The 24,168-nt window shown below is 42.4% G+C and overlaps 1 protein-coding gene across 1 annotated transcript in view; it reads left to right on the forward strand.

Moving 5' to 3' along the window:
- Positions 1-14,323: 14,323 nt before the first annotated feature.
- LOC126442780 (ankyrin repeat domain-containing protein 65-like) overlaps positions 14,324-24,168 on the forward strand; it is a 140,549-nt gene continuing 130,704 nt past the window's right edge. Inside the window, exons 1-2 of the mRNA XM_050090812.1 lie at positions 14,324-14,454; positions 14,877-15,137. Of these exons, the coding sequence (XP_049946769.1) occupies positions 14,324-14,454; positions 14,877-15,137 (392 nt within the window). The remainder of the gene's footprint in view (positions 14,455-14,876; positions 15,138-24,168) is intronic.

Here is a 24,168-nt window from a genome sequence, read left to right on the forward strand (position 1 = left end):
GACGTGGGTAGTACTTTTGAGCATGCCATTACGTGCAATCTCCTCCTTCCCCTCTTCCTTATATTTTCACTGGCGTACGTAAGAAATCCATACCCTCCAATAGTTGTTAATGTCTCCTCTCCATATTAGGAAAACACCGATAAGTTCGCTGTACCAAGGACAGTTGCATTGCAGACACGATACTCGTAAAAATTATGAATCTCGTCATAAGGACTAGCAAAACCTGTGAAGGTTTAATATGTAAACATAAGTAGAGAAAAACGGTTTCCGAAATTTTCGCCTTCTGAATGTTGTGTCCAGTGTAAACGTCGTATCTGTCGTACTGTTCACCTTGCCTGCTCAGTAAATAGGCTACGTGGAAAATCGCAGCAAATATTGAATTCTGGTCGAGGTCTGCGTGGTACCTTAGGTCATTGCCCATATGTTTTAGGTACATACAGAGATACAAAAAGAAATTAATATCACCGTATTTAACAGTCTCTCGTTCATCACTACTGAATCACAGACGATATTAAAAAATACCGTATTTACGCGTGGTGATAGGATCGATGTGACCAAAGTTTTGTTTCGTTTTCAATGCTTTGGCAATCGACCAGCGGTGCACAGTCTTTGCTATCAATAATACCGATTCCGTAGGGTCTCTTGTGTTGCCCCATAACAGCGTGACTGACGCTCATGTCACGACGTTTACACATTTACTACTTTACTAGAGGACTGTTTGTATTATACATCTATTTTCTTAGCGCCTTTGTCAAACGTATCATACTTATTGTCGGCTGAATTTTAAAGTTACTGATCGCTACCAACGCAACCGTCATTTTGTCTTTGTTAGCACTTTCCACCAAAGGTTAGGTGTACTTGACTCCTGAGTAGTTGACCAACATTCTGTCACGCATTGTCTGTCATATACAGGATGCGGAACCACAATTTGACCAAAAGCCAAAGCATCAAATGAAGGAATGTAGAGGTCGCAGTTGAGTATTTAAGGCGCTATGCCAGCGTGAACCGTGGTCAGTTGGAACATTTGCTCCACATAATTTTGTTAATTAACTGGTGGCTTATTTTTCGTTCCTTTTGGCCCTTTTAAGGCGTATTGAAAAATGAAACATGGACATGTTATTTCCACATTTCTGAAACAATGCTGTCTAGCGTGCGTCAGCTAAATCTGATACAGGTGAAAGTGATAATTTAAATTTACCTTTTTCTCATTGTGACGATTGGTTAGTCCAAATGTTTACGTATACATTTTCTGTAAATTACCAGTCATTTGAATGAAGACATTCGTATGTCAGATTTCAATTACGTTCCTGTAGCCCAGAAAATATGCAGCTACGACCCTTAGTTGCCATACACAAAATACTATGTCTCATGCTATCTTTCCGCCCTGCACTTTTGGTCAAATTGTTTTTCCGCGCCCAGTATAACGGCGTTGGATAGCAAACCTGTCTCAACCAGCCCTGTTCAAATAATTCACTTTTTACGCACGCTACCCACAGCTCACTGAATGACTCCCAGCCCATTCGTCCGCCTATATTCCGCCACCACACTGGAAAGCCAGCGCGCGAGCCTCAAAGTCATGAACGCAGCATCAGATTCTCATAGTGACACTGTACTGATTGTGAGCAACCTCAGACATTAATCGCAAATGCAGATCATAGTAATGTAGAAGCCGAGTTTATCTTTCCGTTTGTTCTCCGTCTCCTGCAGGCCAGAGAGCTCTGTCGCTGCATCAGCGGTCGATTACTGGTGTTGGCGCCACGGAACGATGGCAGTTAAATTGTGATTCTATTAAAGGAATAAAAACAGAAAGAAGTAAAGAACGCGGCATCTAGCAGTCAAGCAGCACGTTTCTGGTAGTTTAATGCGATGACGAATTTAAACGATAAATTACGTAGTGGGACTGAGTTAACAGCTATTACATAAAGCCAGATTTAAAGCTACGCACTACAGAGACAAACTCACTAAAGATATCGTCGTTGCCACATTTTATTTTACACACAATTGAATCAGACTATTTCTTATGAACTACACTTAACTATGCCTGTAATTCATGGCGAAGCTGACCATTACTGTTACCATTCTGGTATTTTTCTTACGTAAAGACTGAGCAAAATGCTCACACGATATAGCAGTCTTACGTCTGTCATGTAATTGTCCAGGAAGTAATTCCTCCAGTCCGAGCCATTCCTGTCGCGACTAACCTTATAAACTGAATACTTAGTAAAAGGCGAACCGAATTACTTACTGCATTATGTGCATGAATGCTGAATTTTCTCGGCAACAACGATAAACAAGCACGAAAGAGAAAGATTTAGCTACAGGTGTATGCCATCATAGGGTTGTCGTGACAGCTAAGTCGTTAATGAAATCTTGCGAGGTGCCGAGTGGAGAAGAGTTTGTACGTATTTAATTATGACGATTTTGTATGTGAACGAGACATGCACTCGACCCCCTCCTTATCTACCCGCTAATTGATTATGCACACAATGGTAATGGAGGAAAATGATGGTGGCCCCTGCTAGTTAGTTAAATAAGGAGTGCACACTCACAATAATTTAATAAGAATAGTAATCTACTCACAAGGAAACCTCCCCATCGCACCCCCCTCAGAGTTAGTTATAAGTTGGTACAGTGGATAGGCCTTGAAAAACTGAACACAGATCAATCGAGAAAACAGGAACAAGTTGTGTGGAACTACGAAAAAAGAAGTAAAATATACAAACTGAGTAGTCCACGCGAAGATATGCAACATCAACGAGACTGAGAGCTTAGGAGCGCCGTGGTCCCGTGGTTAGCGAGGGCAGCTGCGGAACTGGAGTCCTAGGTTCAAGTCTTCCCCCGAGTGAAAAGTTTAATTTTTTATTTTCAGTTTATGTGACAAACTCTTATGTTTTCATCACTTTTTTGGGAGTGATTATCACATACACAAGAAAACCTAAATCGGGCAAGCTAGAAGAATCTTTTTACCCATTCGCTAAGTGTACAAGTTAGGTGGGTCGAAATATTCCTGTCATGTGACGCACATGCCGTCACCAGTGACGTATAGAATATATCAGACGTGTTTTCCTGTGGAGGAATCTGTTGACCTATGACCTTGCGATCAAATGTTTTCGGTTCCCAATAGAGAGGCACGCCCTTTCGTCTACTAATCGCACGGTTCTGCGGTGCGGTCGCAAAACACAGACACCAAACTTATTACAGTGAACAGAGACGTCAATGAACGAACGTACAGATCATAACTTTGCGAAAATAAAGAAATTTAAATTTTAAGTGGAGGGAGGAGTTAAACCACGGACCTCTCGGTCCGCAACTACTCACGCTAACCACGGGACCACGGCGCTCCTGAGCCCGCATTCTCCTTGATGTTGCCTATCTTGCGCATGGACTACTCAGTATATTTTGCTTATTCTTTTCATAATTCCACACAACTTCTTCCTGTTTTCTCGATTGATCTGTGTTCAGTTTTTCAAGGCCTATCCACTGTGCCAACTTATAACTAAATCTGAGGGGGGTGCGATGGGGAGGTTCCCTTGTCAGAAAAAAGGAGAACTTTATCATATTAAACAACAGGAAATGGGATTCTGCATATCTCTACGACATGATATACGGATTAAATATTAGAATGAGATTTATTATACATCAGAACATAAATTCACATGATTATCGACACAGACACTTCGTTAAAGAATAGGGTTACTGAAATATTATGAGAATAAGAGCTGGCTCGAGAACAAGGGGCTCCTACTGTCTGTGATGCAATAGACTGACGATAATGACTGGAGGTCCTAATGAATCAAATATTAATCTCCCGACTATATAGCAGTATCGCAATTAGCAGTGAGAGGGGATCACATGGAGAAACAAACAAGGTGGACTTGTAACAATGTGAGCATGCTTGCTGCTGAGTGATTGAGTATTGATAAGGACCTACAATGCTGGAGCCGCACAATACTGTACCGGTACTGAAATCTGCAGCACGCCGTCGGCAGGCAGCGTCCTGGTGATGTAGGGGCCGACTTCTGCCGTGCAGCGACTCTGTGTCAACCCCTGGCAGCGAAGGCTGTCTGAGAATTCTAAGCAAGAGCGAAGCCAGCATTGCTGAACTCTCTACTCTCCTCGGAAACTGCTGATTCCAAAATTCCCCCACACTGTCTCGGGACATCATTCGCGCCAATAACGGCCGTTCCCTCCAATTCCGAGCAGGGCTTTATGACGTCAACTAGCCTCAGTTTAAGTTGACCAGTCATGCCTCTGCTGTGAAACGTCCCCTTTGAACAATTATACAGGACTGTGCTTAACCTGACACACAATATTTTGTTAGCGCAACGCAATCTGACTTTCAAAATTCCCTACAAAATAATGGCCCTGACTAACATTAAACTATACCTTTCACAAATCACTTACCTCACAAAAATCTTCGCTGCTCAAGCTACTGCAATACAGCAAGCTCCACTACTGCCAGCTAAATAAAAGATTCAAACTACTAAAGGCACTAACTACTGATAGGGATAGTTAGCAAATGAAAGATATTAATAGAGAGCAAACAATGTATTTACCTTAATATCATCACATGCCATAATATATATATCAGTTCATGAAAAATTGCAAACCTCCGCCATCTCTCTCCCCACATCCACCACTGCTGGCGGCTCACCTCCAACTGCGCAACGCTACGCGCTGTTCACATCCAGCTGCCGCTGCCCAACACTACAATGGCAGACAACAATGCAAACTAGCCACAGACTGCACACAGCACAGCCAGTGATTGTCATACAGAGGTGGCGTTACCAATAAAAAACCTAAACAGCCTACTTACATAGAGAAAACATAAACAGCCTACTTACATAGAGAAAACATAAACAGCCTACTTACATAGAGAAAACATAAACAGCCTACTTACATAGCCCCCATGCTCCCCACAAAAATTTTTACAAATGGTGTTGGGCACTGGCCAATACAGATTTGACAAAAATTTTTCACAATTACAGTAACAAAGATATAAAATGCACACACTTATTGATAAAACGTTGGTCAAAAGCTCAAATTTTTTCACAGTCCCTAAAGACAGTCCTAATCGTACATAACAGGAGAATAGCAGTGTTTGTCTCAAAGTCTGAGCAGTAAAAGAAAATGCACACGGAAGTAGTGGATTTCCATGCAGTCTTGAAGAAGTAGTGTTGTCCTTCCAATGGAAAGACAGTGCTGACTCTCGACATGCTGACAGGTAATGGGCCACAATGGAGCAAACCCACAGCAGAGTCATTCGAAGTTTTGAAGAGTATTGGTAGGTAGGTCATCACAGAGCAGACCCACTGGAGTCCTGGTAGAGATTGTGGTATTGGTGGGCCACCAGAGGTGCAGACCCACTGCAGTCCTTGTAGAAATAATGGCGTTGGTAGGTCATCAAAGATGTAGACCTACTGTTGTCCTTGTAGAGATAATGGTATTGATGGATCATCAAAGATGTAGACCCACTGTAGTCCTTGAAGAGATGGCCAGCAGCCATCTGTTGCGACTGTGCAGGTGCACAATCACCATCGAAGAGTCTTGCAGAGAATATAGCAAGTCCATAAACCACCACTTGTCCACTCACAAAAAAAATTGTTTGAAATGTCCTTAGAACCAGCAATGCTGTTATCCAGTCCCTTGCTGAATTATTAACACACGTGCAAACACTATCAGTCTCTACTTCTCACATATTGTCCACATACTGTGACCAACAGAAACGTGTGCAGTGAAATGTAACTTACAAGTTAATAATATCATGAACTGGTGACAATTACAATTTTATAACAGAAGAATACAATAACAAAGGTACAAAATACATCATTAAAGAACATAACAATACAGATAACATTTGTAGTAAAACAGGCGTTACAAAAGAATAGAAATAGACATATACGTCAGTGTTACAGGAATTATGACATGAGTACATACATAAAAGATCACAATAACTTTTGAAACATCAACTTCACACATTAGCATTAACACAAAACAGAGTAAATAATGTCTAAACATCTTTACAAAGTAAATAACATATTATTAATGCCAATTATATTCGAGGATAACAGTATTCCTCATCATAGTGAATGTAGCTTAATATTAAAAGAGAAAAAAATTCTATGAAACTGTACACAGAGACAGGACGAAAACAAATACACAAGGGTACACAAACATATAGTGGGATAACACAAAAGGGAAAGGACAGGGTTCGTTTTCAGTGTAACATGTGGTACTGCAGTCCAACCCAAAACTTCATATATCTTTCCTCTTATTTCATCCTTTGTTTCCACCCAAAAAATTCTATCTAAGCATGCTTTCTGTATTTATATGTTCATACATTTCTTACCTCAACATTTATTTCCAAGAAAATCCTACCTAAACCTGTTTTCTGTACCCTTTTTTTTTGTATAACTTTTCAATGCATTTCTTCCAATTCATCGCAACTCATTCTCTTCTATAGTCTACCCCCTCTTAATCTAACTTAAATCTACTGAGCTCAGATGCTAAACTAAGGGACGAGGCAATGCAGCAGCACAAAACAATTAATACAAACAGCAATGAAAAGAATGCAAAATGGCAAAGCCAGCAGCAGTAAATCTAATTTACAGATAAAATGCAAAATTACAACTAATATGAGCCAATGTGCAGCAACATGAAAAATCAATGAGTAGTAAAATTGGCTTAGCAGAGTAATGTAATGTGAAATTTAGTAGCACTATGCCTGGCAAACAGCAACAGCAAATGCAATAACTTATATCTAAACATGACATAGCTCAAGCAGAAAAAATATTACAGTAAAAACAACAATGCAGATAAGGGAAATGTATAATCACATCTTAATGTCTATGTAATTAAAGTGGTGCACCACAACAACTGATTGTAAAAAGAAATATTACCATGTACTTGAAAAGAAAATTATAGATGCAGTTACTGGTATTAGTCCCTTCTTATTGTTCTTTCCTTTCCAAGTGCTCCTTTTTTAAAGAATGTGGATCATAAAATAATTATTTAATAGATCTGTTGACAGAAAGTGTTCACATTAGCAAATGCATTTTATTTTATAAAAGCAATGCTGCAACACAGCTGGAAACCAGATATCAAATGAAATAAGCAACTATGAAAAGCAAAGCATAAAAATATCATTCAGTAGTCATGTGACATTTCATAAGTTAGTAGCTCTCAACTCTCGTAGAAAGACGCTTGTCGTAATCAGGTGTGCAGATGTACGAATATTTCTCGTCATTTCATTAGGCATTTCAGTAATTAGCACAAAGTGCGAGTAATCATATGTTTTCAAGTAACGAGGGTGTCGCATTAGCGATGAAAGGCACACCCTAATGGCTTGTTCTCCAGGTGTTTGACACGTCCCACGTCCCCTTTTTTTTTTTCTACCTGTGCCGCTGAAAAGGGCTCGCAATAATGGCTTTTTCTCCAGGCGTCTGACAGCTGGGTGCCCGCGACGCATTACGTGCAGGTGGTCACTTAACTTTCGTACGGAAATATTTACGACAGCAATTTTCGCTAAAGTGACAGTCTAACATAAAAATACTTCACAGGTCAAGAATTAGCGTTGCAAATCTGTAGAAACAAAATCCTATAAATATAAGTGTCCAAAAAAAAATATTCGTCAGCATTGTGATACAGTCACACATTTCATAACTCTTAAAGTACGTTTCTTGGTTTCCAACATCCTTTTCATAAATCAGAGTCCCTAAACACTACTCATTATTCCTTACCTCATTATACATATACATATTCGTCGACACTTCTTCAATATTTCATCATGAGAAATACGTAGCATAATAAACATTCCTCAACAACATAATACACATCGTCGTCGTAGAAATAACCTCATAACACCTCAGTCAAATCTCAAAATCGTCGTAGCTTCCTCCAATAATTAAAAAAATTCTCTGCTCATGTCAAAAGTGTCATCTGCCTCAAACGTACTTTAAAAATCATGAATCCATACCAAATACATCATTCAAAGCTCTCATAGTATCACAATGGTTCGAAAAAAATATGAAGAGTTCACACAGTACAGACAAAATACAATTTCATAAGTTTGAAGTTACCCAACTGTGTAAGTGCGTAAACATCTGTCACTGATATAGTAAAAATAAATGTTTGTCTCTCTCAGTTAAATGATCGGATAGCTGTGTAATTTGTGTGTTAGAGAAATATGGTACCGATGTGTAAAGTTGTATAAGCAAATACCATATTAGCTAGGGTTCCTTGTGGTTGCCACACACATGGTACACAAAGTAAACGTGTACCCCCCTGAGGATTAATGTAATTATACCCTCAGGTGTTACAGATTACACCAATGGAATGAAATATATCACGGAAGACTTTCTTTGTAATTCAAAAATCTTTAAAAATAAATGTTTTAAGTATAAAATTGATCACTGAAATGCGTGTCCTGTAGCACTAAATGTGCATCTTGTTGTAAGATAATCTCTGTGGAAGTGTCGTAGTTATTTTCCTCCGAAAGCTAAGTTCTGCAGAAGCCAATGTACTTACCTCACGATAAACAAAAGTGAAATGCTTTGCGTATAGATATCGTAGTTATTATGCTTATTGGCGTGATGAAGAAAGTACTGTACAGTAACGTATTGTTGTGCTACGGAAAAGACAATCTCATTGTTGCTGTACCACAAAAGTTACTACTAAAACATGTTTTTCTTCCTAGAAGAATTCAGAAAACTGTGCAGATATAAAACAGAAACACCGCAAAAGCAACATTGTAAATTGTCACTCATTAGTAGCGTCGTGATAAAAATCGTGTAGCTGTCACATAAACTAACCTCTGTGTCATCTGGTATCTCTCAGAAAGTACTTTAAATCCGGAATGTATTTTCAAGTAAACCAAAATATTGCATTAAAATCTCATGAGCAGTACCAGTACATGTTCTATGTATGTAAGCCTGATAGTCGTTACGTAATCGTGCAACTAGCAAGCAAGAACGTACAAATACAACACTGTGTCGTCTGTTCGCAATAACAATGCATTCGTAATTTCTGTTTAAATAATTTCTCTTGGTTCTTGGCTGGATATTTAACTTCAAACATTGTTGCATGGTAACAGTTTCTAAAGCATACTAGTAACGTGAAGTGAAACGTTTTATGGCAAAGACAAAGTTAAAAGGCAGATTATCTTTCAATAAACGGTTTTACATGTGAAATGTGGTGTAAACCTTTACTCTTCCTAGTACGCAGAATTTCAACTTGAATGCAATTGTCAGGCGGTATACGTCGGTAAAGAATACTGGAGTTTTTCTCAAGGTTAGCGTCTATGTTATTTTTCTCTGAGCCACCTGGCGCACGCGGCTGCCTGCTGTGCGAGTCATTGTCTGTCTCTTTGTTGGCGCGCGTCGTTATTGGGATTAGGAGACCTAACTTCTACAAATTCACCTGCTCGAGAGGGCCCTGCCCTGTTTGAATCCCGCCAGTTCTGATGCAATTGACGTCTGTCGTTATGATCATATCGTCTGTCGTCATTTCGGTGGATTCCGTAGTTTCTTCCTTGTCGGTCACGTGGTGGAGAATTTCTCCCTGAATCGTAACTGCGCGCTGGTCCGTTGCGTCTAAAGTTATTCTGTCTCCCTTGATAGTATTTATTTTGGTTCCCATATTGTCTGTTTCTCTTATTGTCTCTGTGATAATCATTACCACGGAGAGGTGATCTTTCCCTGTAGTTATTACTACTCTGCCAACGGTTGTCATACGGGTGGTGTCTGTTTTGGTCACGATTTGTGTTGTGAGAATAGCCTTGTCGTGTCAAGTTATTACTTCTTTCATCGCGGAATTGCGACGGATGTGACCTGTAATTGTTGTGTTCCTGGTTTCGCGTTCCGCGATTGTCAGTGTCAATTTCTAATTCTTGTAACAGTCCCTGAAATGCTTCAATGTCGTCTTTGCAACGTCCTGCCAAAATAATATGTCGTAAATGTTCAGGCAGTTTGATTAAGCAAATGCGGATGAGTTCTGAGGGGCTGTATGGGTTTGAAAGATACTGATTCTTATGCAACATGTCTTCAAAATATTTCACAAGACTGGAGAATTCAGATTGTTCGAAATGTTTCATCATTATGATGCCATGTTTTACGCGGTCTTGTGTGGCTTGAGACCAATATGCTGAGAGGAAGGCATGGTAAAATTCTCCTTCACTGTGGCAATCGTGAATTACCGATCGCATTCTTACAGCTGGTTCATTCTCTAAGTAGCCACACATAAATTCTAATCTGTGTTCTAACGACCAGTTGGGAGGAAAACAATGCGAGAATTGATGGAGCCATGCTTGTGGATGAATGTCGTTGCCAGAATTCTTAAATGTTTTGAATTTACGTGTAGTAATGAACAGCTTATAGTCAAAATCATCATGTCGGCAAGTCGCATGTCGGTCATTGTTACGTCGTTTCGGCGGTTCCATCTCAAAATTCGGCGTACCTTGCCAACTTCTTTCACAATTTCCGAAGTGCCCTGTGTTGTTATTTTGTGTCTGTTCCGTATTTGTATGTCCCTCTTCCCGTATTGGGGCGCGAGTATCCTCTGAAATACGTAATTCTTGTATTAACTGTGTCAGCTGATCTTGTACTTCCCGGATTTCTCTTTGGTGTTGCGTATTAATCTGATTCTGATTTTGTTTGAATTTCCTAATTTGTTCGCACTCTTCAGTGTCAGTGAAGGCTACAGGTCTTGTGTCATTCAGATCATCATCTACCTTTGTAGATAAGTTAGTGACCTGATCCGAAAGTTCGGCTACTTTCTCCGATAGTGAAATCATTTCCTCTCTATGTTTTTCTGAACCAAGTTTCAGAGTGTCCATTTGTGTTGCAATCGTGTCTACTGTGACCTTTAAGTTTTCCTGAGTTTTTGCAAGTTGCGTAACCGAATCGGTAGATGCAACTGAGTCAATTTTAGCTTGCAAGGTGTTGTGATTTTCATGAAAAATAGTTTGCAGTTCTTTTATGGCTGCTTCATGATTCTGTAATGCATTTTCATGCCGCGAAAAAATAGGTTGGAAATGCTCACAAATTTGTGATTTTACGTCATTACAGACTTTTTGACATTTCGATTCAATGTTATGTAACTCACTAGTTAAATCTTCACGTGTTTGTTCAAGTGTGGTGTCTAACTTTTGAAGATTTTGTTCCATTGTGTCTAACTTTTTGAGATTTTGTTCCACTGTGTCTAACTGTTGCTGTGTTTGTCTCTGGTGTTGTTCCATTGTGTCTAACTTTTCAAGCTTTTGCTGTGTTTCTCTCTGATTTTGTTCAAGTGTTGTGTCTAACTTTTGTAGCTTTTGTCCCATTTGTTGCATTAACTGTAATAACAATGCACTGGTGTCTGAAACATGTTCCTCAGTGCTTTTCGGCAGTGAATTTGCACCGGCAACATTCACATTTTGACAAGCGGAAAACGTGTCTTGACTCATTTGAGAAAACGGTGAGGACGCAAAACCTGAATCTACAGTGTTTGCAAAATTGTGTCCTATCATTTCGGATTCCTGAGGCGAGCTGTTGCCGACCGATCGATCGATAATGCTTCCCTCTTCACTAATTGTTTCACTGTCCACGCCATTGTTTGCCGCCCGCTCCATTTCCCTATGCACAATTATCAAATTACTACTTTGAACATCAGTTAATTCATTACTCGGTGGCGCTAACACACTGCTTTCATTTTCACTGTCATTTCTCAGTTTACTTTGGAGCCTAGTATTACGTTTTTCACACGCCATTATTGTCACAGTATTTCACACGACAACACAGAAAAACACAATTTGAAGATCAAAAATAAGAGAACACATTGACATAGCACTGAAAATAATATCTAGTTAATTGCAAGCGCAGCTGCGAAATACTTAGTGCAAATCTAAATGCATGCCACAACTGTTTTACTATACAACAATGAAAGACTGCAACTACAAAGGAAATTCTCTCTATAATTACGCGCTAGCAATAAACAAAATCTACACTAATTACACAAACTACAAGAAAAAATCAGAAGATTCCAGTGAGGTATCCTAGGCTAAGGGTCGACATATGAAACGTCCCCTTTGAACAATTATACAGGACTGTGCTTAACCTGACACACAATATTTTGTTAGCGCAACGCAATCTGACTTTCAAAATTCCCTACAAAATAATGGCCCTGACTAACATTAAACTATACCTTTCACAAATCACTTACCTCACAAAAATCTTCGCTGCTCAAGCTACTGCAATACAGCAAGCTCCACTACTGCCAGCTAAATAAAAGATTCAAACTACTAAAGGCACTAACTACTGATAGGGATAGTTAGCAAATGAAAGATATTAATAGAGAGCAAACAATGTATTTACCTTAATATCATCACATGCCATAATATATATATCAGTTCATGAAAAATTGCAAACCTCCGCCATCTCTCTCCCCACATCCACCACTGCTGGCGGCTCACCTCCAACTGCGCAACGCTACGCGCTGTTCACATCCAGCTGCCGCTGCCCAACACTACAATGGCAGACAACAATGCAAACTAGCCACAGACTGCACACAGCACAGCCAGTGATTGTCATACAGAGGTGGCGTTACCAATAAAAAACCTAAACAGCCTACTTACATAGAGAAAACATAAACAGCCTACTTACATAGAGAAAACATAAACAGCCTACTTACATAGAGAAAACATAAACAGCCTACTTACAGCTGTTCAGCTGAGGGCACTGAACTTGCCGTTTGACTGGCTACGAAAACAACCTGCCTAGACCACGGGCCATCTGGCGCCAGACAGTCGCACACAGACTTGTGGACGCAAGTATTGTCAGAATCAAGAGGAGAATGCAGTCAGTCGGTGCCAGGAATCTCCGTTCCGGACGCGCCGGAATGGTAAACACATAAACTGCGGCGACACTCAGACGTCTCGCAGGTCGTTCCACCAGGGGCTTAAGCCTATTGTACGAACCCCTCAGATTCAGGGAAGTGCAGCCCCCAACCGGAAATGCCATGTGCCACGTCCTCCGATGGTTGCCTCGCACAAGCCACCCAGGGAAGAAACCCAACACGTATAGGAATCAAGTGAACATTATTTTTTGAGCACTCAGTACAAATACTCTCACTACAATAACCTTATTCTGTCTGTTACTACCGTGCAGTGACATAGAAGACTAATAAAATTGATTAAAATGAGAGGAGACACGCAAAAGAGGACACAGAATCTCTCATTCCCCACCCCCAGTCAATTTAGATTATTTTTGGTAGTGGATGACTCACTTGACAAATGTAGTGTGTCAATCACTCAGAAAGAATCGCTCCAAACAGTTTCCAAAATGTCACAACGATCTGGCACATTAAATTGGAAATTGATGATAAAATAAAAGGTGGAATTTTTCTTATAGCTTCGCCAACATCTTACTCACATTGACGAATAAGTCACACGCAACACAGATTCACCCTCAGGGAGCCCACTGTCATACATGGACATACTCACACAGTCATACAAATGTTGAACACATGCCAGAAGGCTAAGTTCGAAGCTGCAGTAAAATGTTGACCTAATGGACCTGCAAGCTTCTCATTAAAGTAACATTTGAGAATTAGCTACTGGTGCCCAACTCAAACAAACACATACTTCTGCATGAAGCCAAAAAGACAAACAATATCTCTATGCTTTATGGTTGAGACGTTTAACCACTCTAACGCCGTTTCCCTGAACAGAAAGGATGATAAATATTTTACAGTGATCGATTGGCTGATGGACCATTCACCATTAATCAGAATTGTAACCACAGATATTCCGCTCACCTAGACAAACAAAAATACTGTCGTGTAACAGTAGCATATTATTGTGTATAACATTTTGTAAGTATTGAAATTTGTACACATAGTGACGGTTGACAGGCATCAACATAAGTGAGATAGAGAGATATAGTGTACATGAAAAGACAGAAATTTCGTAAGTGTAGCTGTGTGATCGAAGATCATGTAACATAGTGTGCATCACCAAAAAAAATTGTTCCAGATTTGATGATAGGGAACCAGGATATCTTTAACATGAACATGTACATATAAAAAAATAAGACTGAAAGCTATAAAGCAAAAAAATATACATGTATTTGACATTGAATTCCCAATCTCTAGTGTCCGAAGTAAAGTTTGGGGTGGGGGGGGGGCGAATAAAAACAATGTTTTCACTAAAAGCACAAATGTTACTGTGTTCACGCAGATGTCTGAGCAAGAAAAGAAAAAAAAACAGTTGACCGTAACGTCCTTCGCATGCTGACGTCACACAACGAATCACTCAACACACGAATACTGCGACACTCGTCTGTGGAGCGGGATGGTGGTTCCTGGCGTGGAGAAAGCGGCGCCAGCTGGAAGGAGTGCGACTGGTGGTGTGGGCCAGCAATCTAATGTTTCTGGGAGCCAGGCGCGGCACCCGGGAGTTGCTCCAGTCGTCCTCCACTCTCTGTAGCGGCACTGTCCATCGACAAGAAGCTCGTGGGGTGGTACGACAGGCTATTGTTGATGTGCAGCACAGCGCGGTACGGCGGCCAGCACACGTACGGGCTCTGATTGTATTGAGGACCGCAAGAATCGGGACAGAGCCGTAGCACAGGTAGTTGGCCGTCCTAAGACAGTACACTTGGTCTTATCTAGAACGAAAAATTGCAATACGGGATTCTACTCTCAGAGTGACTGCAACACTCGTGGATTCATCCGAAGGAGGCTGAAACCAGGATAGCAGATCGATCAACGTGGCTGATTGCTCGGAACTGCTCTCTGTAGGAGAGAACATAATCACGACAAACTGCAGTCGAGCAATACCCGGCACAGAACTGCTTTGGGCGTGCAGTCCGGCCTATTATTGTGATTTATGCGAATTCGTGCAGGAACGGTAAACGGCGTCCGTCAGAAGTGCGCCTCAAGAGATCTCTCCGACTCTCCGTGCTGCCACTGTCAGAGTACGCCCTCGTCGTCTGGCACCTCTCCTGCAGTGGAATCCCCATTTCTGCGTCACCGCTGAGCGGTGCCGTGCTGTCTCCTCGGCCAGCCGCCAACGGGGTCGCCCGTCCCGGTGGGATCCCGGGGTTGTGTCCGCCTTCAGCTGACCGGAGGCTGTCGGCCAGGTGGGCCGCCGCCTCGCTCAGCAGGTGGGCGGCACGCGCCTCTGAGCCGTCGCGGAGGGGCGGGGCGGGGCGGGGCGTGACTGACAGCCGCCTCGCTCAGGCGTCTCCCAGCCGCTCGGCCTCCATTTACTCCACACCGACCACCGTGTAGCGTCACTTCTCGTCCAGCAGTCACTCGCTGTTCGCAGTACCTGCGCAATACTTACGACCTTTCATAAAGACTGCCTCCTCAAAACTTTTTACTAAAACAGCATTCACAATTTGTAAAGATCGTATTTTGTACATTCCATAAAACAAATTAATAGAGACGAATATTTACATGAATAGAACTGTTACACTAATACAACACAAAATTCTTATACTCTGCTCAGAGACTTTATAATTAATGCTTATTGTAAAGAATAGTGACTTCACCTATGGGCCCATTGTTAATACCAGGGTACGACTCATTGAGATACAGAGAAGCTCAAGTACTCCACCCGTAACTCTAAAATACTGTACGTAATCCTACCTATGACATACCCGTCACTGCAGCATGCTCACAACTACTGCTGACTCTTCAACTTCACTAACTACGCTATCTACAGGCGCCACTGCACGTCCCTCGCCGTCTCCGATCCCAGAGGCTTCGATGCATCCCTGAAACTGCTCAAGACATGGCGGACGCACACAAATAAACAATGAACACATATTAGACGAGATATAATTAGCTGCAATCGCCTTAGTAACGGAATTAATAAAAATACTATATGTAACTTATCGGCTACACCCGTTTACCATACATACTCCCCCGTCCTGCCCCGCTGAGACAACTCGGTGGATGTTGCTGTCTCTGGCGCGGCCGATCGCTGAGTCGGTCGCTACCCATCTGAGATGGAACTGGATGTACACAAACTTAGGGTGGAAAATTTACACACACACAAAAAAAAAAAAAAAAAACACGGCGGACTTCGCAAGTTACAATGCAAGGACTCTACCTCTGTACGCAGCTTCTTGTAAATATCATACTTATAGACTTCTCGTGTGTGCTAGGTCTCACATTGAGGCACCAGTTACCGGACTTGTTGAGGAATTCCATACCTTCGGCATTACACCGCTCACACGGTAAATCCCGACGACCGCTGACGCTCAGAGACGTGACGTACCACCGTACGAGAAACTCGCCACACTCCAGGAAGGTTGGGCTTAGCAGCAGCGGCATGGGCGGGCACAGTGGCCACCTTTGTACACATCCGCCTCCAAACTCTAAGAGTATGGTGCAACGCGCTGTGGCGTGCCCAACACGCCAACGAAGAGAAAAGCCTCACTGAAAGTAGGTGCAACATCGCAGCTGTGTGCCCACGACAGCAGTGACGAATACCGCGCAAACAAACAAGTGGTGCAGCGCTGTGAGGCGTGCCCGGAACACTGTCGGTGTGCACCCAGTAGCTCTTCCTCAACAAAGACTCAGTAATTGGTACGGTGTAAAGACAAAACACACAGGAAGGTGCACTCTGTGTTACCAACGACTCGGAAGAGTGGTGGCTCCCGCATGACATGGAAAGTACAGAAAAGTGAGTTCGACCGTTTTCGGAGTTAACAAAGAATGCGGAAGGTCGACATGTCGTCTCGTAGCCCCTACAAGTTACACATGTACATGTTAAAGAATATAAATAAAAACAAAGTACCACACTTAATGTCTAATACGTACACAACAGAAAGATGTCTATTTTACAAATGTTTCCCTTTTGTTTCACACACAGGCAACACTTTTTTTCTGTACAAAAACTACGTTCTTGCACTCTTCACATTTCAACATATGTAAACGGCTCTGTCCGAGTATTTGTGCGGATTTTCCCCGAGCCGATACCGCACGGTCCTGGCTTCAATCTCGCCCTCCATTTCTGTTTCGGTGATTGGAACTCGGGTTAGGACCACGTATTTCGATTCACTCGTCCCGCTCTCCATGCGAATCTCTGCGCCTCCAGCTCGTGTCGTACTGGCGGGTATCGTTTTGTCTCTGCAAGTTACTCTGCCGCCCCAATTTTGTCTCTTATAGTCCTGCCTCCACGCTGATGGATGTTGTTATTGCGCGGTGCTCGACGAAAGTCGCAATTGTAATATTTATTTTGCCCTTTCCTTCCATCATGCGCTGCTTCTTTTTCGAAAATTAACTCCCACTCGCGCAGAAGGCTTTTCAATGTTTCGATATTCGCTCGGTACTTTCCTACAAGCGCTAGCTGGTAGTTGCTCGGCAGTTTCGCGAAACAGAACATTATTTCACCATCACTATGTGGCACATCAAGAAACTGATTCTTTCTAATTAAAGCCTCAAAGAGCTTCGTGGGGCTCTTGTATCCTGACGCCTCCGGATATGGACACAAAATGATTTCTTCTTTTATTCGGTCTTGCACTTGGCGCGATCAATACTTTCCCAGTAACGCGTCGGTGAATTCTTGGTACGTTCGGCATGTACCTGCAACACTACGCATTTTCTCAGCTGCCGTGCCCTCGATGTGCCCGCAGATAAATTCTAATTTTGCTGTCAATGGCCAAGATATCAGTAGCGTGTTACAAAATTGTGACAGCAAAATTTTTGGGTGAAGTGAGCCTCCATTTTCCAGGAAATTTTGGAATTTGAGGACCGATAAAATGTGTTTGTAATCAAAGTCTGGTACCTCTAGCACATTTCTATTGGGTGTAGTATGACACGCGCCCGTCTCTTTGACGCGAACTGACACCTCCTGGTTCTGCCCCACAATGATACTCGAACTGAGCGTCAGTTGTCGCGGTCGGGCTGCAGTTTTGCAGCCGTGCGCTCCCTGGGCTGCAGAGCGCGATTCGTACTCGACTGCGTCGCGCCGAGCCGGCCGTCGCCTCTGGACCCTGTGTACCGATTTGTACTCGGCGTTCCCGGCGTGCCACACCTTTTTCTACGCTTCCACACCTTTGGGTGGTACCCGCAACGCGTTCTTCAACGCTTTCCATTCTTTGCGTTGTGCTCGTGGGCTTTCATTGCATCGATTCCTATTGCATTCATGTGTCCAATTCGCCTAGCGATTCTTGCACGGTTATTTGCGGTTTTGGCCAATGTTTTGGCGCCAGCTGCCTCTATCCTTACTAATTCTGTATGTCTCTTGGCTTCGGTGGCCCTTTTCTTGGCTTCGACACTCGTCTTACCGACCTCCGCTATTTCATATCACATAATCGGTACTGTTTAGTTATGCGGCTCTGATGCTGCTGTCGCGATTTTGTATGTCGCGTGCTGGCGTTCCAGTGACGTGGCGGAATATAGGCGGATGATCGGGCTTGGGACTCATTCAATGACATACGTGTAGCGTACATAAAAAGAGTACAATTTAAGCAGTGCTGGTTGAGCAAGGTTTCCCACCCAGCAACGTTATATCGGGTGCGGAACAACAATTTGACCAAAAGTGCAGGGCGGGAAGACAGTATGAAACGTAAGAATGTCAGTGTCGTAACTAAGGGTCGCACATGCGTATTTTCGGCGCTACAGGTACGTAATTAAAATCTGACATAGGGACGTCTTTACTCAAAATGAAAGGTAATCCACAGAAAATGTACGCGTGAACACAGTCTTTCGACTAATCAGTCTTCAGGACGAGAAAAAGCAAAACTTAGATCATCACATACACGTTTATCATACTCAGCCGACGTACGAGGCAGTACTTCTTTAGAAATGAAGACAATCACATGTCCATGTTTCATGTAGTAGTAAATGTATAAATGTCGTGACACAAGCGTCTGTTACGTTATTATGGGGCAACATACGAGACCCTACACCATCGGTATTAATGAAAAGAGAGACAGTACGCCGTTGCTCAATTCCCAATGCACGGAAAATGAAACACAACTTTTAATGGCGTCGGTCGCATTGCGCCTATCATCGTGAGTAGAGGCGAAATAATTTTATGGCGTCTGTGATGTAGAAGTGACGACTCAGAGACCGATCAATAGCGTGGTATCAAGTTGTCTCTGTATCTCCATATACACCTGTCACACACTAACCTATGGAGCCAAGTTGCCCTCATTTGTCCTCCTGTCAGAGGCAACCCGTATTCTATTCATTTACGGTTTAGACTGTACTGAAATGTGGTGAATTTTGCCTCTACGCCGCCATCAAGGTGTTTGATACCTGCTGCGAGTTCCCATGTTTGTACTGAGCAGTCAAGATGAACGGTACGACAGAGACGACGACTACACGGGAAACAACATTCAGATGGCGAAAATTTGGGAAACCGTTTTCCTCTAATGATGTGGTTACATGTTAAACGTTATTCGACTTTGCTACGGCGAACAAACGTCAATGTCTCGAGCTTCATAACTTTTACACTCATGGTCTGTGCAATGCAGCTATCCTTTGACGAAGCGAACTTATCTGTCTTTTTGTAATAAGAAGTGGAGACATTAACAAGTAGTGGATAGTACGGAATCCTGGCAGACGCCATTGGGGTCATGATGTGGGGGAAGGTGAGGAGAAGACTGCACGTAAAGGGATGTTCAAAAGCCTCGTGCACGGTCACTGAAGCGTACGCAGCTGATTTATTAAGCGATCAAGATTACGCTCGTTGTGGAAAGATGTGTGAGATGGGCACTGGTGCAAACATATTTCACCAAAAAGTATTAGGCGTTTAGGCAACGCGACAACACTTCTCAAACGCTACAGACCCATCCACACGGCTGTGCACAGGGGATGTTTTGTCTCCTGCCACTGTTTGCCGTAGCCCTCGCCACTAAGCGAGAGGCTGGCTCTGGCTATAAGCACATTTCCAGGATCCATATGGCAATGTTACGTGATAAGACAGAACTGGTATTGGCAGATCGATTTGCAAATACTGCCCTCCGTACTATGTAGTAGCAGTCCTACTATTTGACGTTCACAGATACGCTCCCCTACGTAAGTATATTACTGAGAAATCGGAGATTCGAATACCAGAAAACAATTCTATCATCACAAATGTCCCGCAGATGTGTTTGTCCCGTATTGGGCAATGACTTCGAGAGAGTATGTAGGCGTACAATTCGCGCCGATCTGTGGTACAGCGTTGCGATGTCGACTGTTGAAACACGACGAATGGCACGTCTAATAAGAGGAATTAAAAATGACCACTTTTGTTTTCGTGGTCATTCAAAAAAATTTCGGAATTGTTTTAATATATACCAAGAATGTGAAACAGACTACGGTGGAATTTCGAGATGTAAGACGCTGCAGGAATATTATTAGCATGTTGCCAACAGAGAGCACGTGATCCGTATGACGAGGCGAACACAAAACCACAAGGAGTATAAGGTCTGCGCTCATAGCCCGGGCAGGTATCCGCCATCGGACAGATATCGGCCATTTGCACGCTTTCATAGAGGTTTAATACCTACACTAGAAGAAAAAGTGTCTTATTAAACGGAAAGAATCACCTCTTCAGAAAATCATGGATCTTTTTAGAGTACTTAATACATTATTCTAGTGAGAAGCAAAAAGGCCATGCTCACTCGATTTCACACGTAGTACATGTGGCAATGCAGAGCCGTTCGTAATGAATGAGGCGAGTGTGTGGATGTTACGACGTCACCTTAGTGTGTGAGCAACATACGCCTGCAGTGGCCTTTAGATAATCAAGTGCTGTCCCCCCCCCCCCCTCCCCCCACCCAAAAGAAAAAATGCAGAGATACTCACTAACCTCTTGATAGTACGAGATAAAATAATAATAACAACTATTTCTTTTCGCGTCGCAATGGAAAACGCCATAATAACGAAAACATGTCAAGCAGTCAACTCTTACAACACAAGTAAGGCCTGAATAAATTCGTCTCCGATGCTGATTTGACGGCGGTGAGTTTCCTGCTCTGCTATTGGTGCATTTGCTTGCCAACGGCCACTAACACATGTGAAAACAGAGAGGGTATTACGAAACCTGAATATGCTTAGGACGACAATGCGGGAAAACAGTTAGCAATAAGTATACATATTCGCTGTAGTATTTTAGGCAAAATTAGTTACGTTATTTATATTCAGGTAAAACTATGGTACACCAGTTCCGTGGAAAGACAGGCCGCACAGATGGGAACGTACAGCAGAAACTTGCACCGTCACCACGGCTACCGTCTTTCCTTGAGAAGCTGCACAGGATCTCCGAGACTCGCAAACGTTACTGGAAAGCATCTTACAACTGGCAGCAGACGCGAAATGACGTCTGCCTTTTTCATAGAAGATCAAAATCGCAGCATTCATTCACACTATGCAGTACTTAACTCGGTTCGCCCTATTACTAAATATTCAGTTTATACAGTAAAGTATGGATTACATGCAAAGGTAATTGTAAAATCATTCCTCTGTCGGAGAAAGAAATGCTTTGGATAGAGGAATTATTTCCTGGCAGATTGCGTGACAGACGCAAGACTGCTTTCTCGTCTGAGCATTTTGCTAATTCCTTACCTAAAAAAAATACGAGAGTGGTAGTAGAAATAGTCAACTTCGTCATGAATTACAGGCTAGGTAATGTGTAGTTCATTGGAAATAGTACAATTCCGTTGTGTTTAAAATGAAACTTGGCAAGTACGATAACTATAGTGAGTTTGTCTGTGGAGGGCCAAACTTAAAACCTGGGGTTCTGTAATTGCTGGTAACTCAATCGCATGACGAAAGTTATCATTCAAATGGTCAGCGCATTAAACTACCAGAAACGTACTGTTTGATTCCGAGTTGCCTCATTCGTTACTTCTTTCTGTTTTCATTCCTTTAACAGAATCCCAGTTACTCCGGAGAAACTCTGAATGTTAACTGCCATCATTCCGTGGCGCCAGCAACAACAATCGACCGCTGATGCAGCGACAGAGCTCTGTGGTCTGCGGGAGACGGAGAATTAACGGAAAGATTTAGTCGGCTTCTACATTACTATGATCTGCAATTGCGATTAATGTCCGAATGTGGTTACGACCAGTACAGTGTCACTATGCGAATCTGGTGCTGCTTTCGTGATTTTGAGGATCGCGTGCTGGATTTCCAGTGACGTGGCGGAATATAGGCGGACGACCTGGCTGGGTGTCATTCAGTGACGTATGTGTAACGAACGTATGAAGCGACTAATTTAAACAGTGCTGTTTGAGCGAGGTTTGCCATGCAGCACCATTATACAGGGCGTGGAGAAACAGTTTGACCAAAAAAGGAGGGCGGAAGGACAGCACGAAACATAGGAATGTGTATATGGTGACTAATAGTCGTTAATGCATATTTTCAGCGCTACGGGAACGTAATTGAAATCTGCCATACTGAAGCCCTTGTTCAAAATGATAGGTATTTTACAGAAAACGTATACATAAACAGAATGTTTGGACTAACCAGACGTCACGACGAGAACAAGATAAATTTCAAGCGTCACAAACACGTGTATCTCATTTAGCTGACGAACGAGACAGTACTTCTTCAGAAATGAGGACAATCACATGCCCATGTTTCTTGTTTGAGTATATTTAAAAAAAGTGAAAATGAGTGAAAAATGAGCCACCACTTAGTTAACAGTAGTATGTATAGAAAATGTTCTAATTGACCACCGTTTCCATGCTGCCGCAGCGCCTTAAATATTTAACTGTGACCTGTATTTTCTATACTCAGATTCCTTCGTTTGGCGCTCTCTTTGTGCCCTACGCTTTTGGTCAAATAGTTTTTCCGCCCTGTATATGCCAGACGATGCGTTACAGAATGTTGTTCGAATTCTCAGGAGTCCAGTACACTTAATCGTTCGTAGGATGTGCTAACAACGGCAAAATGTCAGAATGCGTCGGTAGCGATTTGTAACTATAGAGTTCAGTAGACAGTAACTATGTAAAAGGAAATGTGACACGTATAACGAGGCACTACGGAATTAGACGTGTAATATGTTTTCTGATTACAAAAAGTTCTCTAGTAGAGCGGTAACCGCATAAATGTCGTGACAAGCGTGTGTGTCACGCTATTATGGAGCAACGTATGAGACCCCACAGAATCAGTATTAGTGAAAGCATGCACCGTTGGTCAGTTGCCAAAGCGTTCAAAATTAAACAAAACACTTAACTGGGTGTATGACATTGGAACTATCATCGTGAATGAAGACGAAATAAATTTATAGTGTCTATGATGTGGAAGTGTGGATTCAGAGACTGATGAATACGGTGAAATTAATTTCTCTCTCTCTCTTTTTTTTTATAAATATCTACGACACTATGCAACCAAGTAGCCCCTATTCCATCTCCTGGCCAGAGGCAAACACTATTCTACTTATTAACTGTTTTGACAATACTGAAATGTGGTGGATATTGCTTCTAGCCCTGCACCGAGGCGGGCTAACAGAATCGGATACCTGCCGCGAGTTTCCATGTTTGTACTGAGCAGTCAAGATGAAAGGCGCGGCAGAGACATCGACTACGCGGGACACAACAATTAGATGACCAAAATTTCGGAAACCAATTTTCTGTTGTGATGGTTACATGTGAGACCTTAATCGATTCCACTAGCCGGAAGGAACGCCTGCGGTGCGTTCCAAGCTTCATACGTTTCACACCTATGGTCTCCGCTGAGCAACTGTCGACGATGAAACAAACTTGGCGGTGTTGTGAAAGGAAGACGTTAACATGTAATGTAGAGTACGAATTCCTTACGGACGCCAGTGAAAATATAAGGTGGAGAAGTGTGAGGAGCAGATCACACGTAAAGGGTTGTTCAAAAGTCTTATCCAGGCCCATTAAAGCGTTCGTGGCTGTTTTATTAGTAGACCGGAATTACGCTCGTTGTCGAAAGAAATACGAGGCGGGCACTGGTGGAAGCGTTTTGCACCTGAAAAGATTAGGCGTTTAGATGTGGGCAGAAGACTTGGAGTAAATTCACATTCCCACCGCTGTACGCAGGGTTATGGGACGTTTTTGTCACCATCCACTGTTGTGAGCTCGAGCATTTGCCACTAAGCGAGAGGCGGCTGTGTAGCAGTCCTACTATTTTACTGTCACAAAACGATTTGAAGGTCGCATACAGCTCCCCAAATATGTATATAACCGACAAATCAGAGATTCGAATACTAGATAATAATTG

This window comes from Schistocerca serialis, unplaced genomic scaffold (genome assembly GCF_023864345.2).
Source record: "Schistocerca serialis cubense isolate TAMUIC-IGC-003099 unplaced genomic scaffold, iqSchSeri2.2 HiC_scaffold_1407, whole genome shotgun sequence".
Classification (NCBI taxonomy): domain Eukaryota; kingdom Metazoa; phylum Arthropoda; class Insecta; order Orthoptera; family Acrididae; genus Schistocerca; species Schistocerca serialis.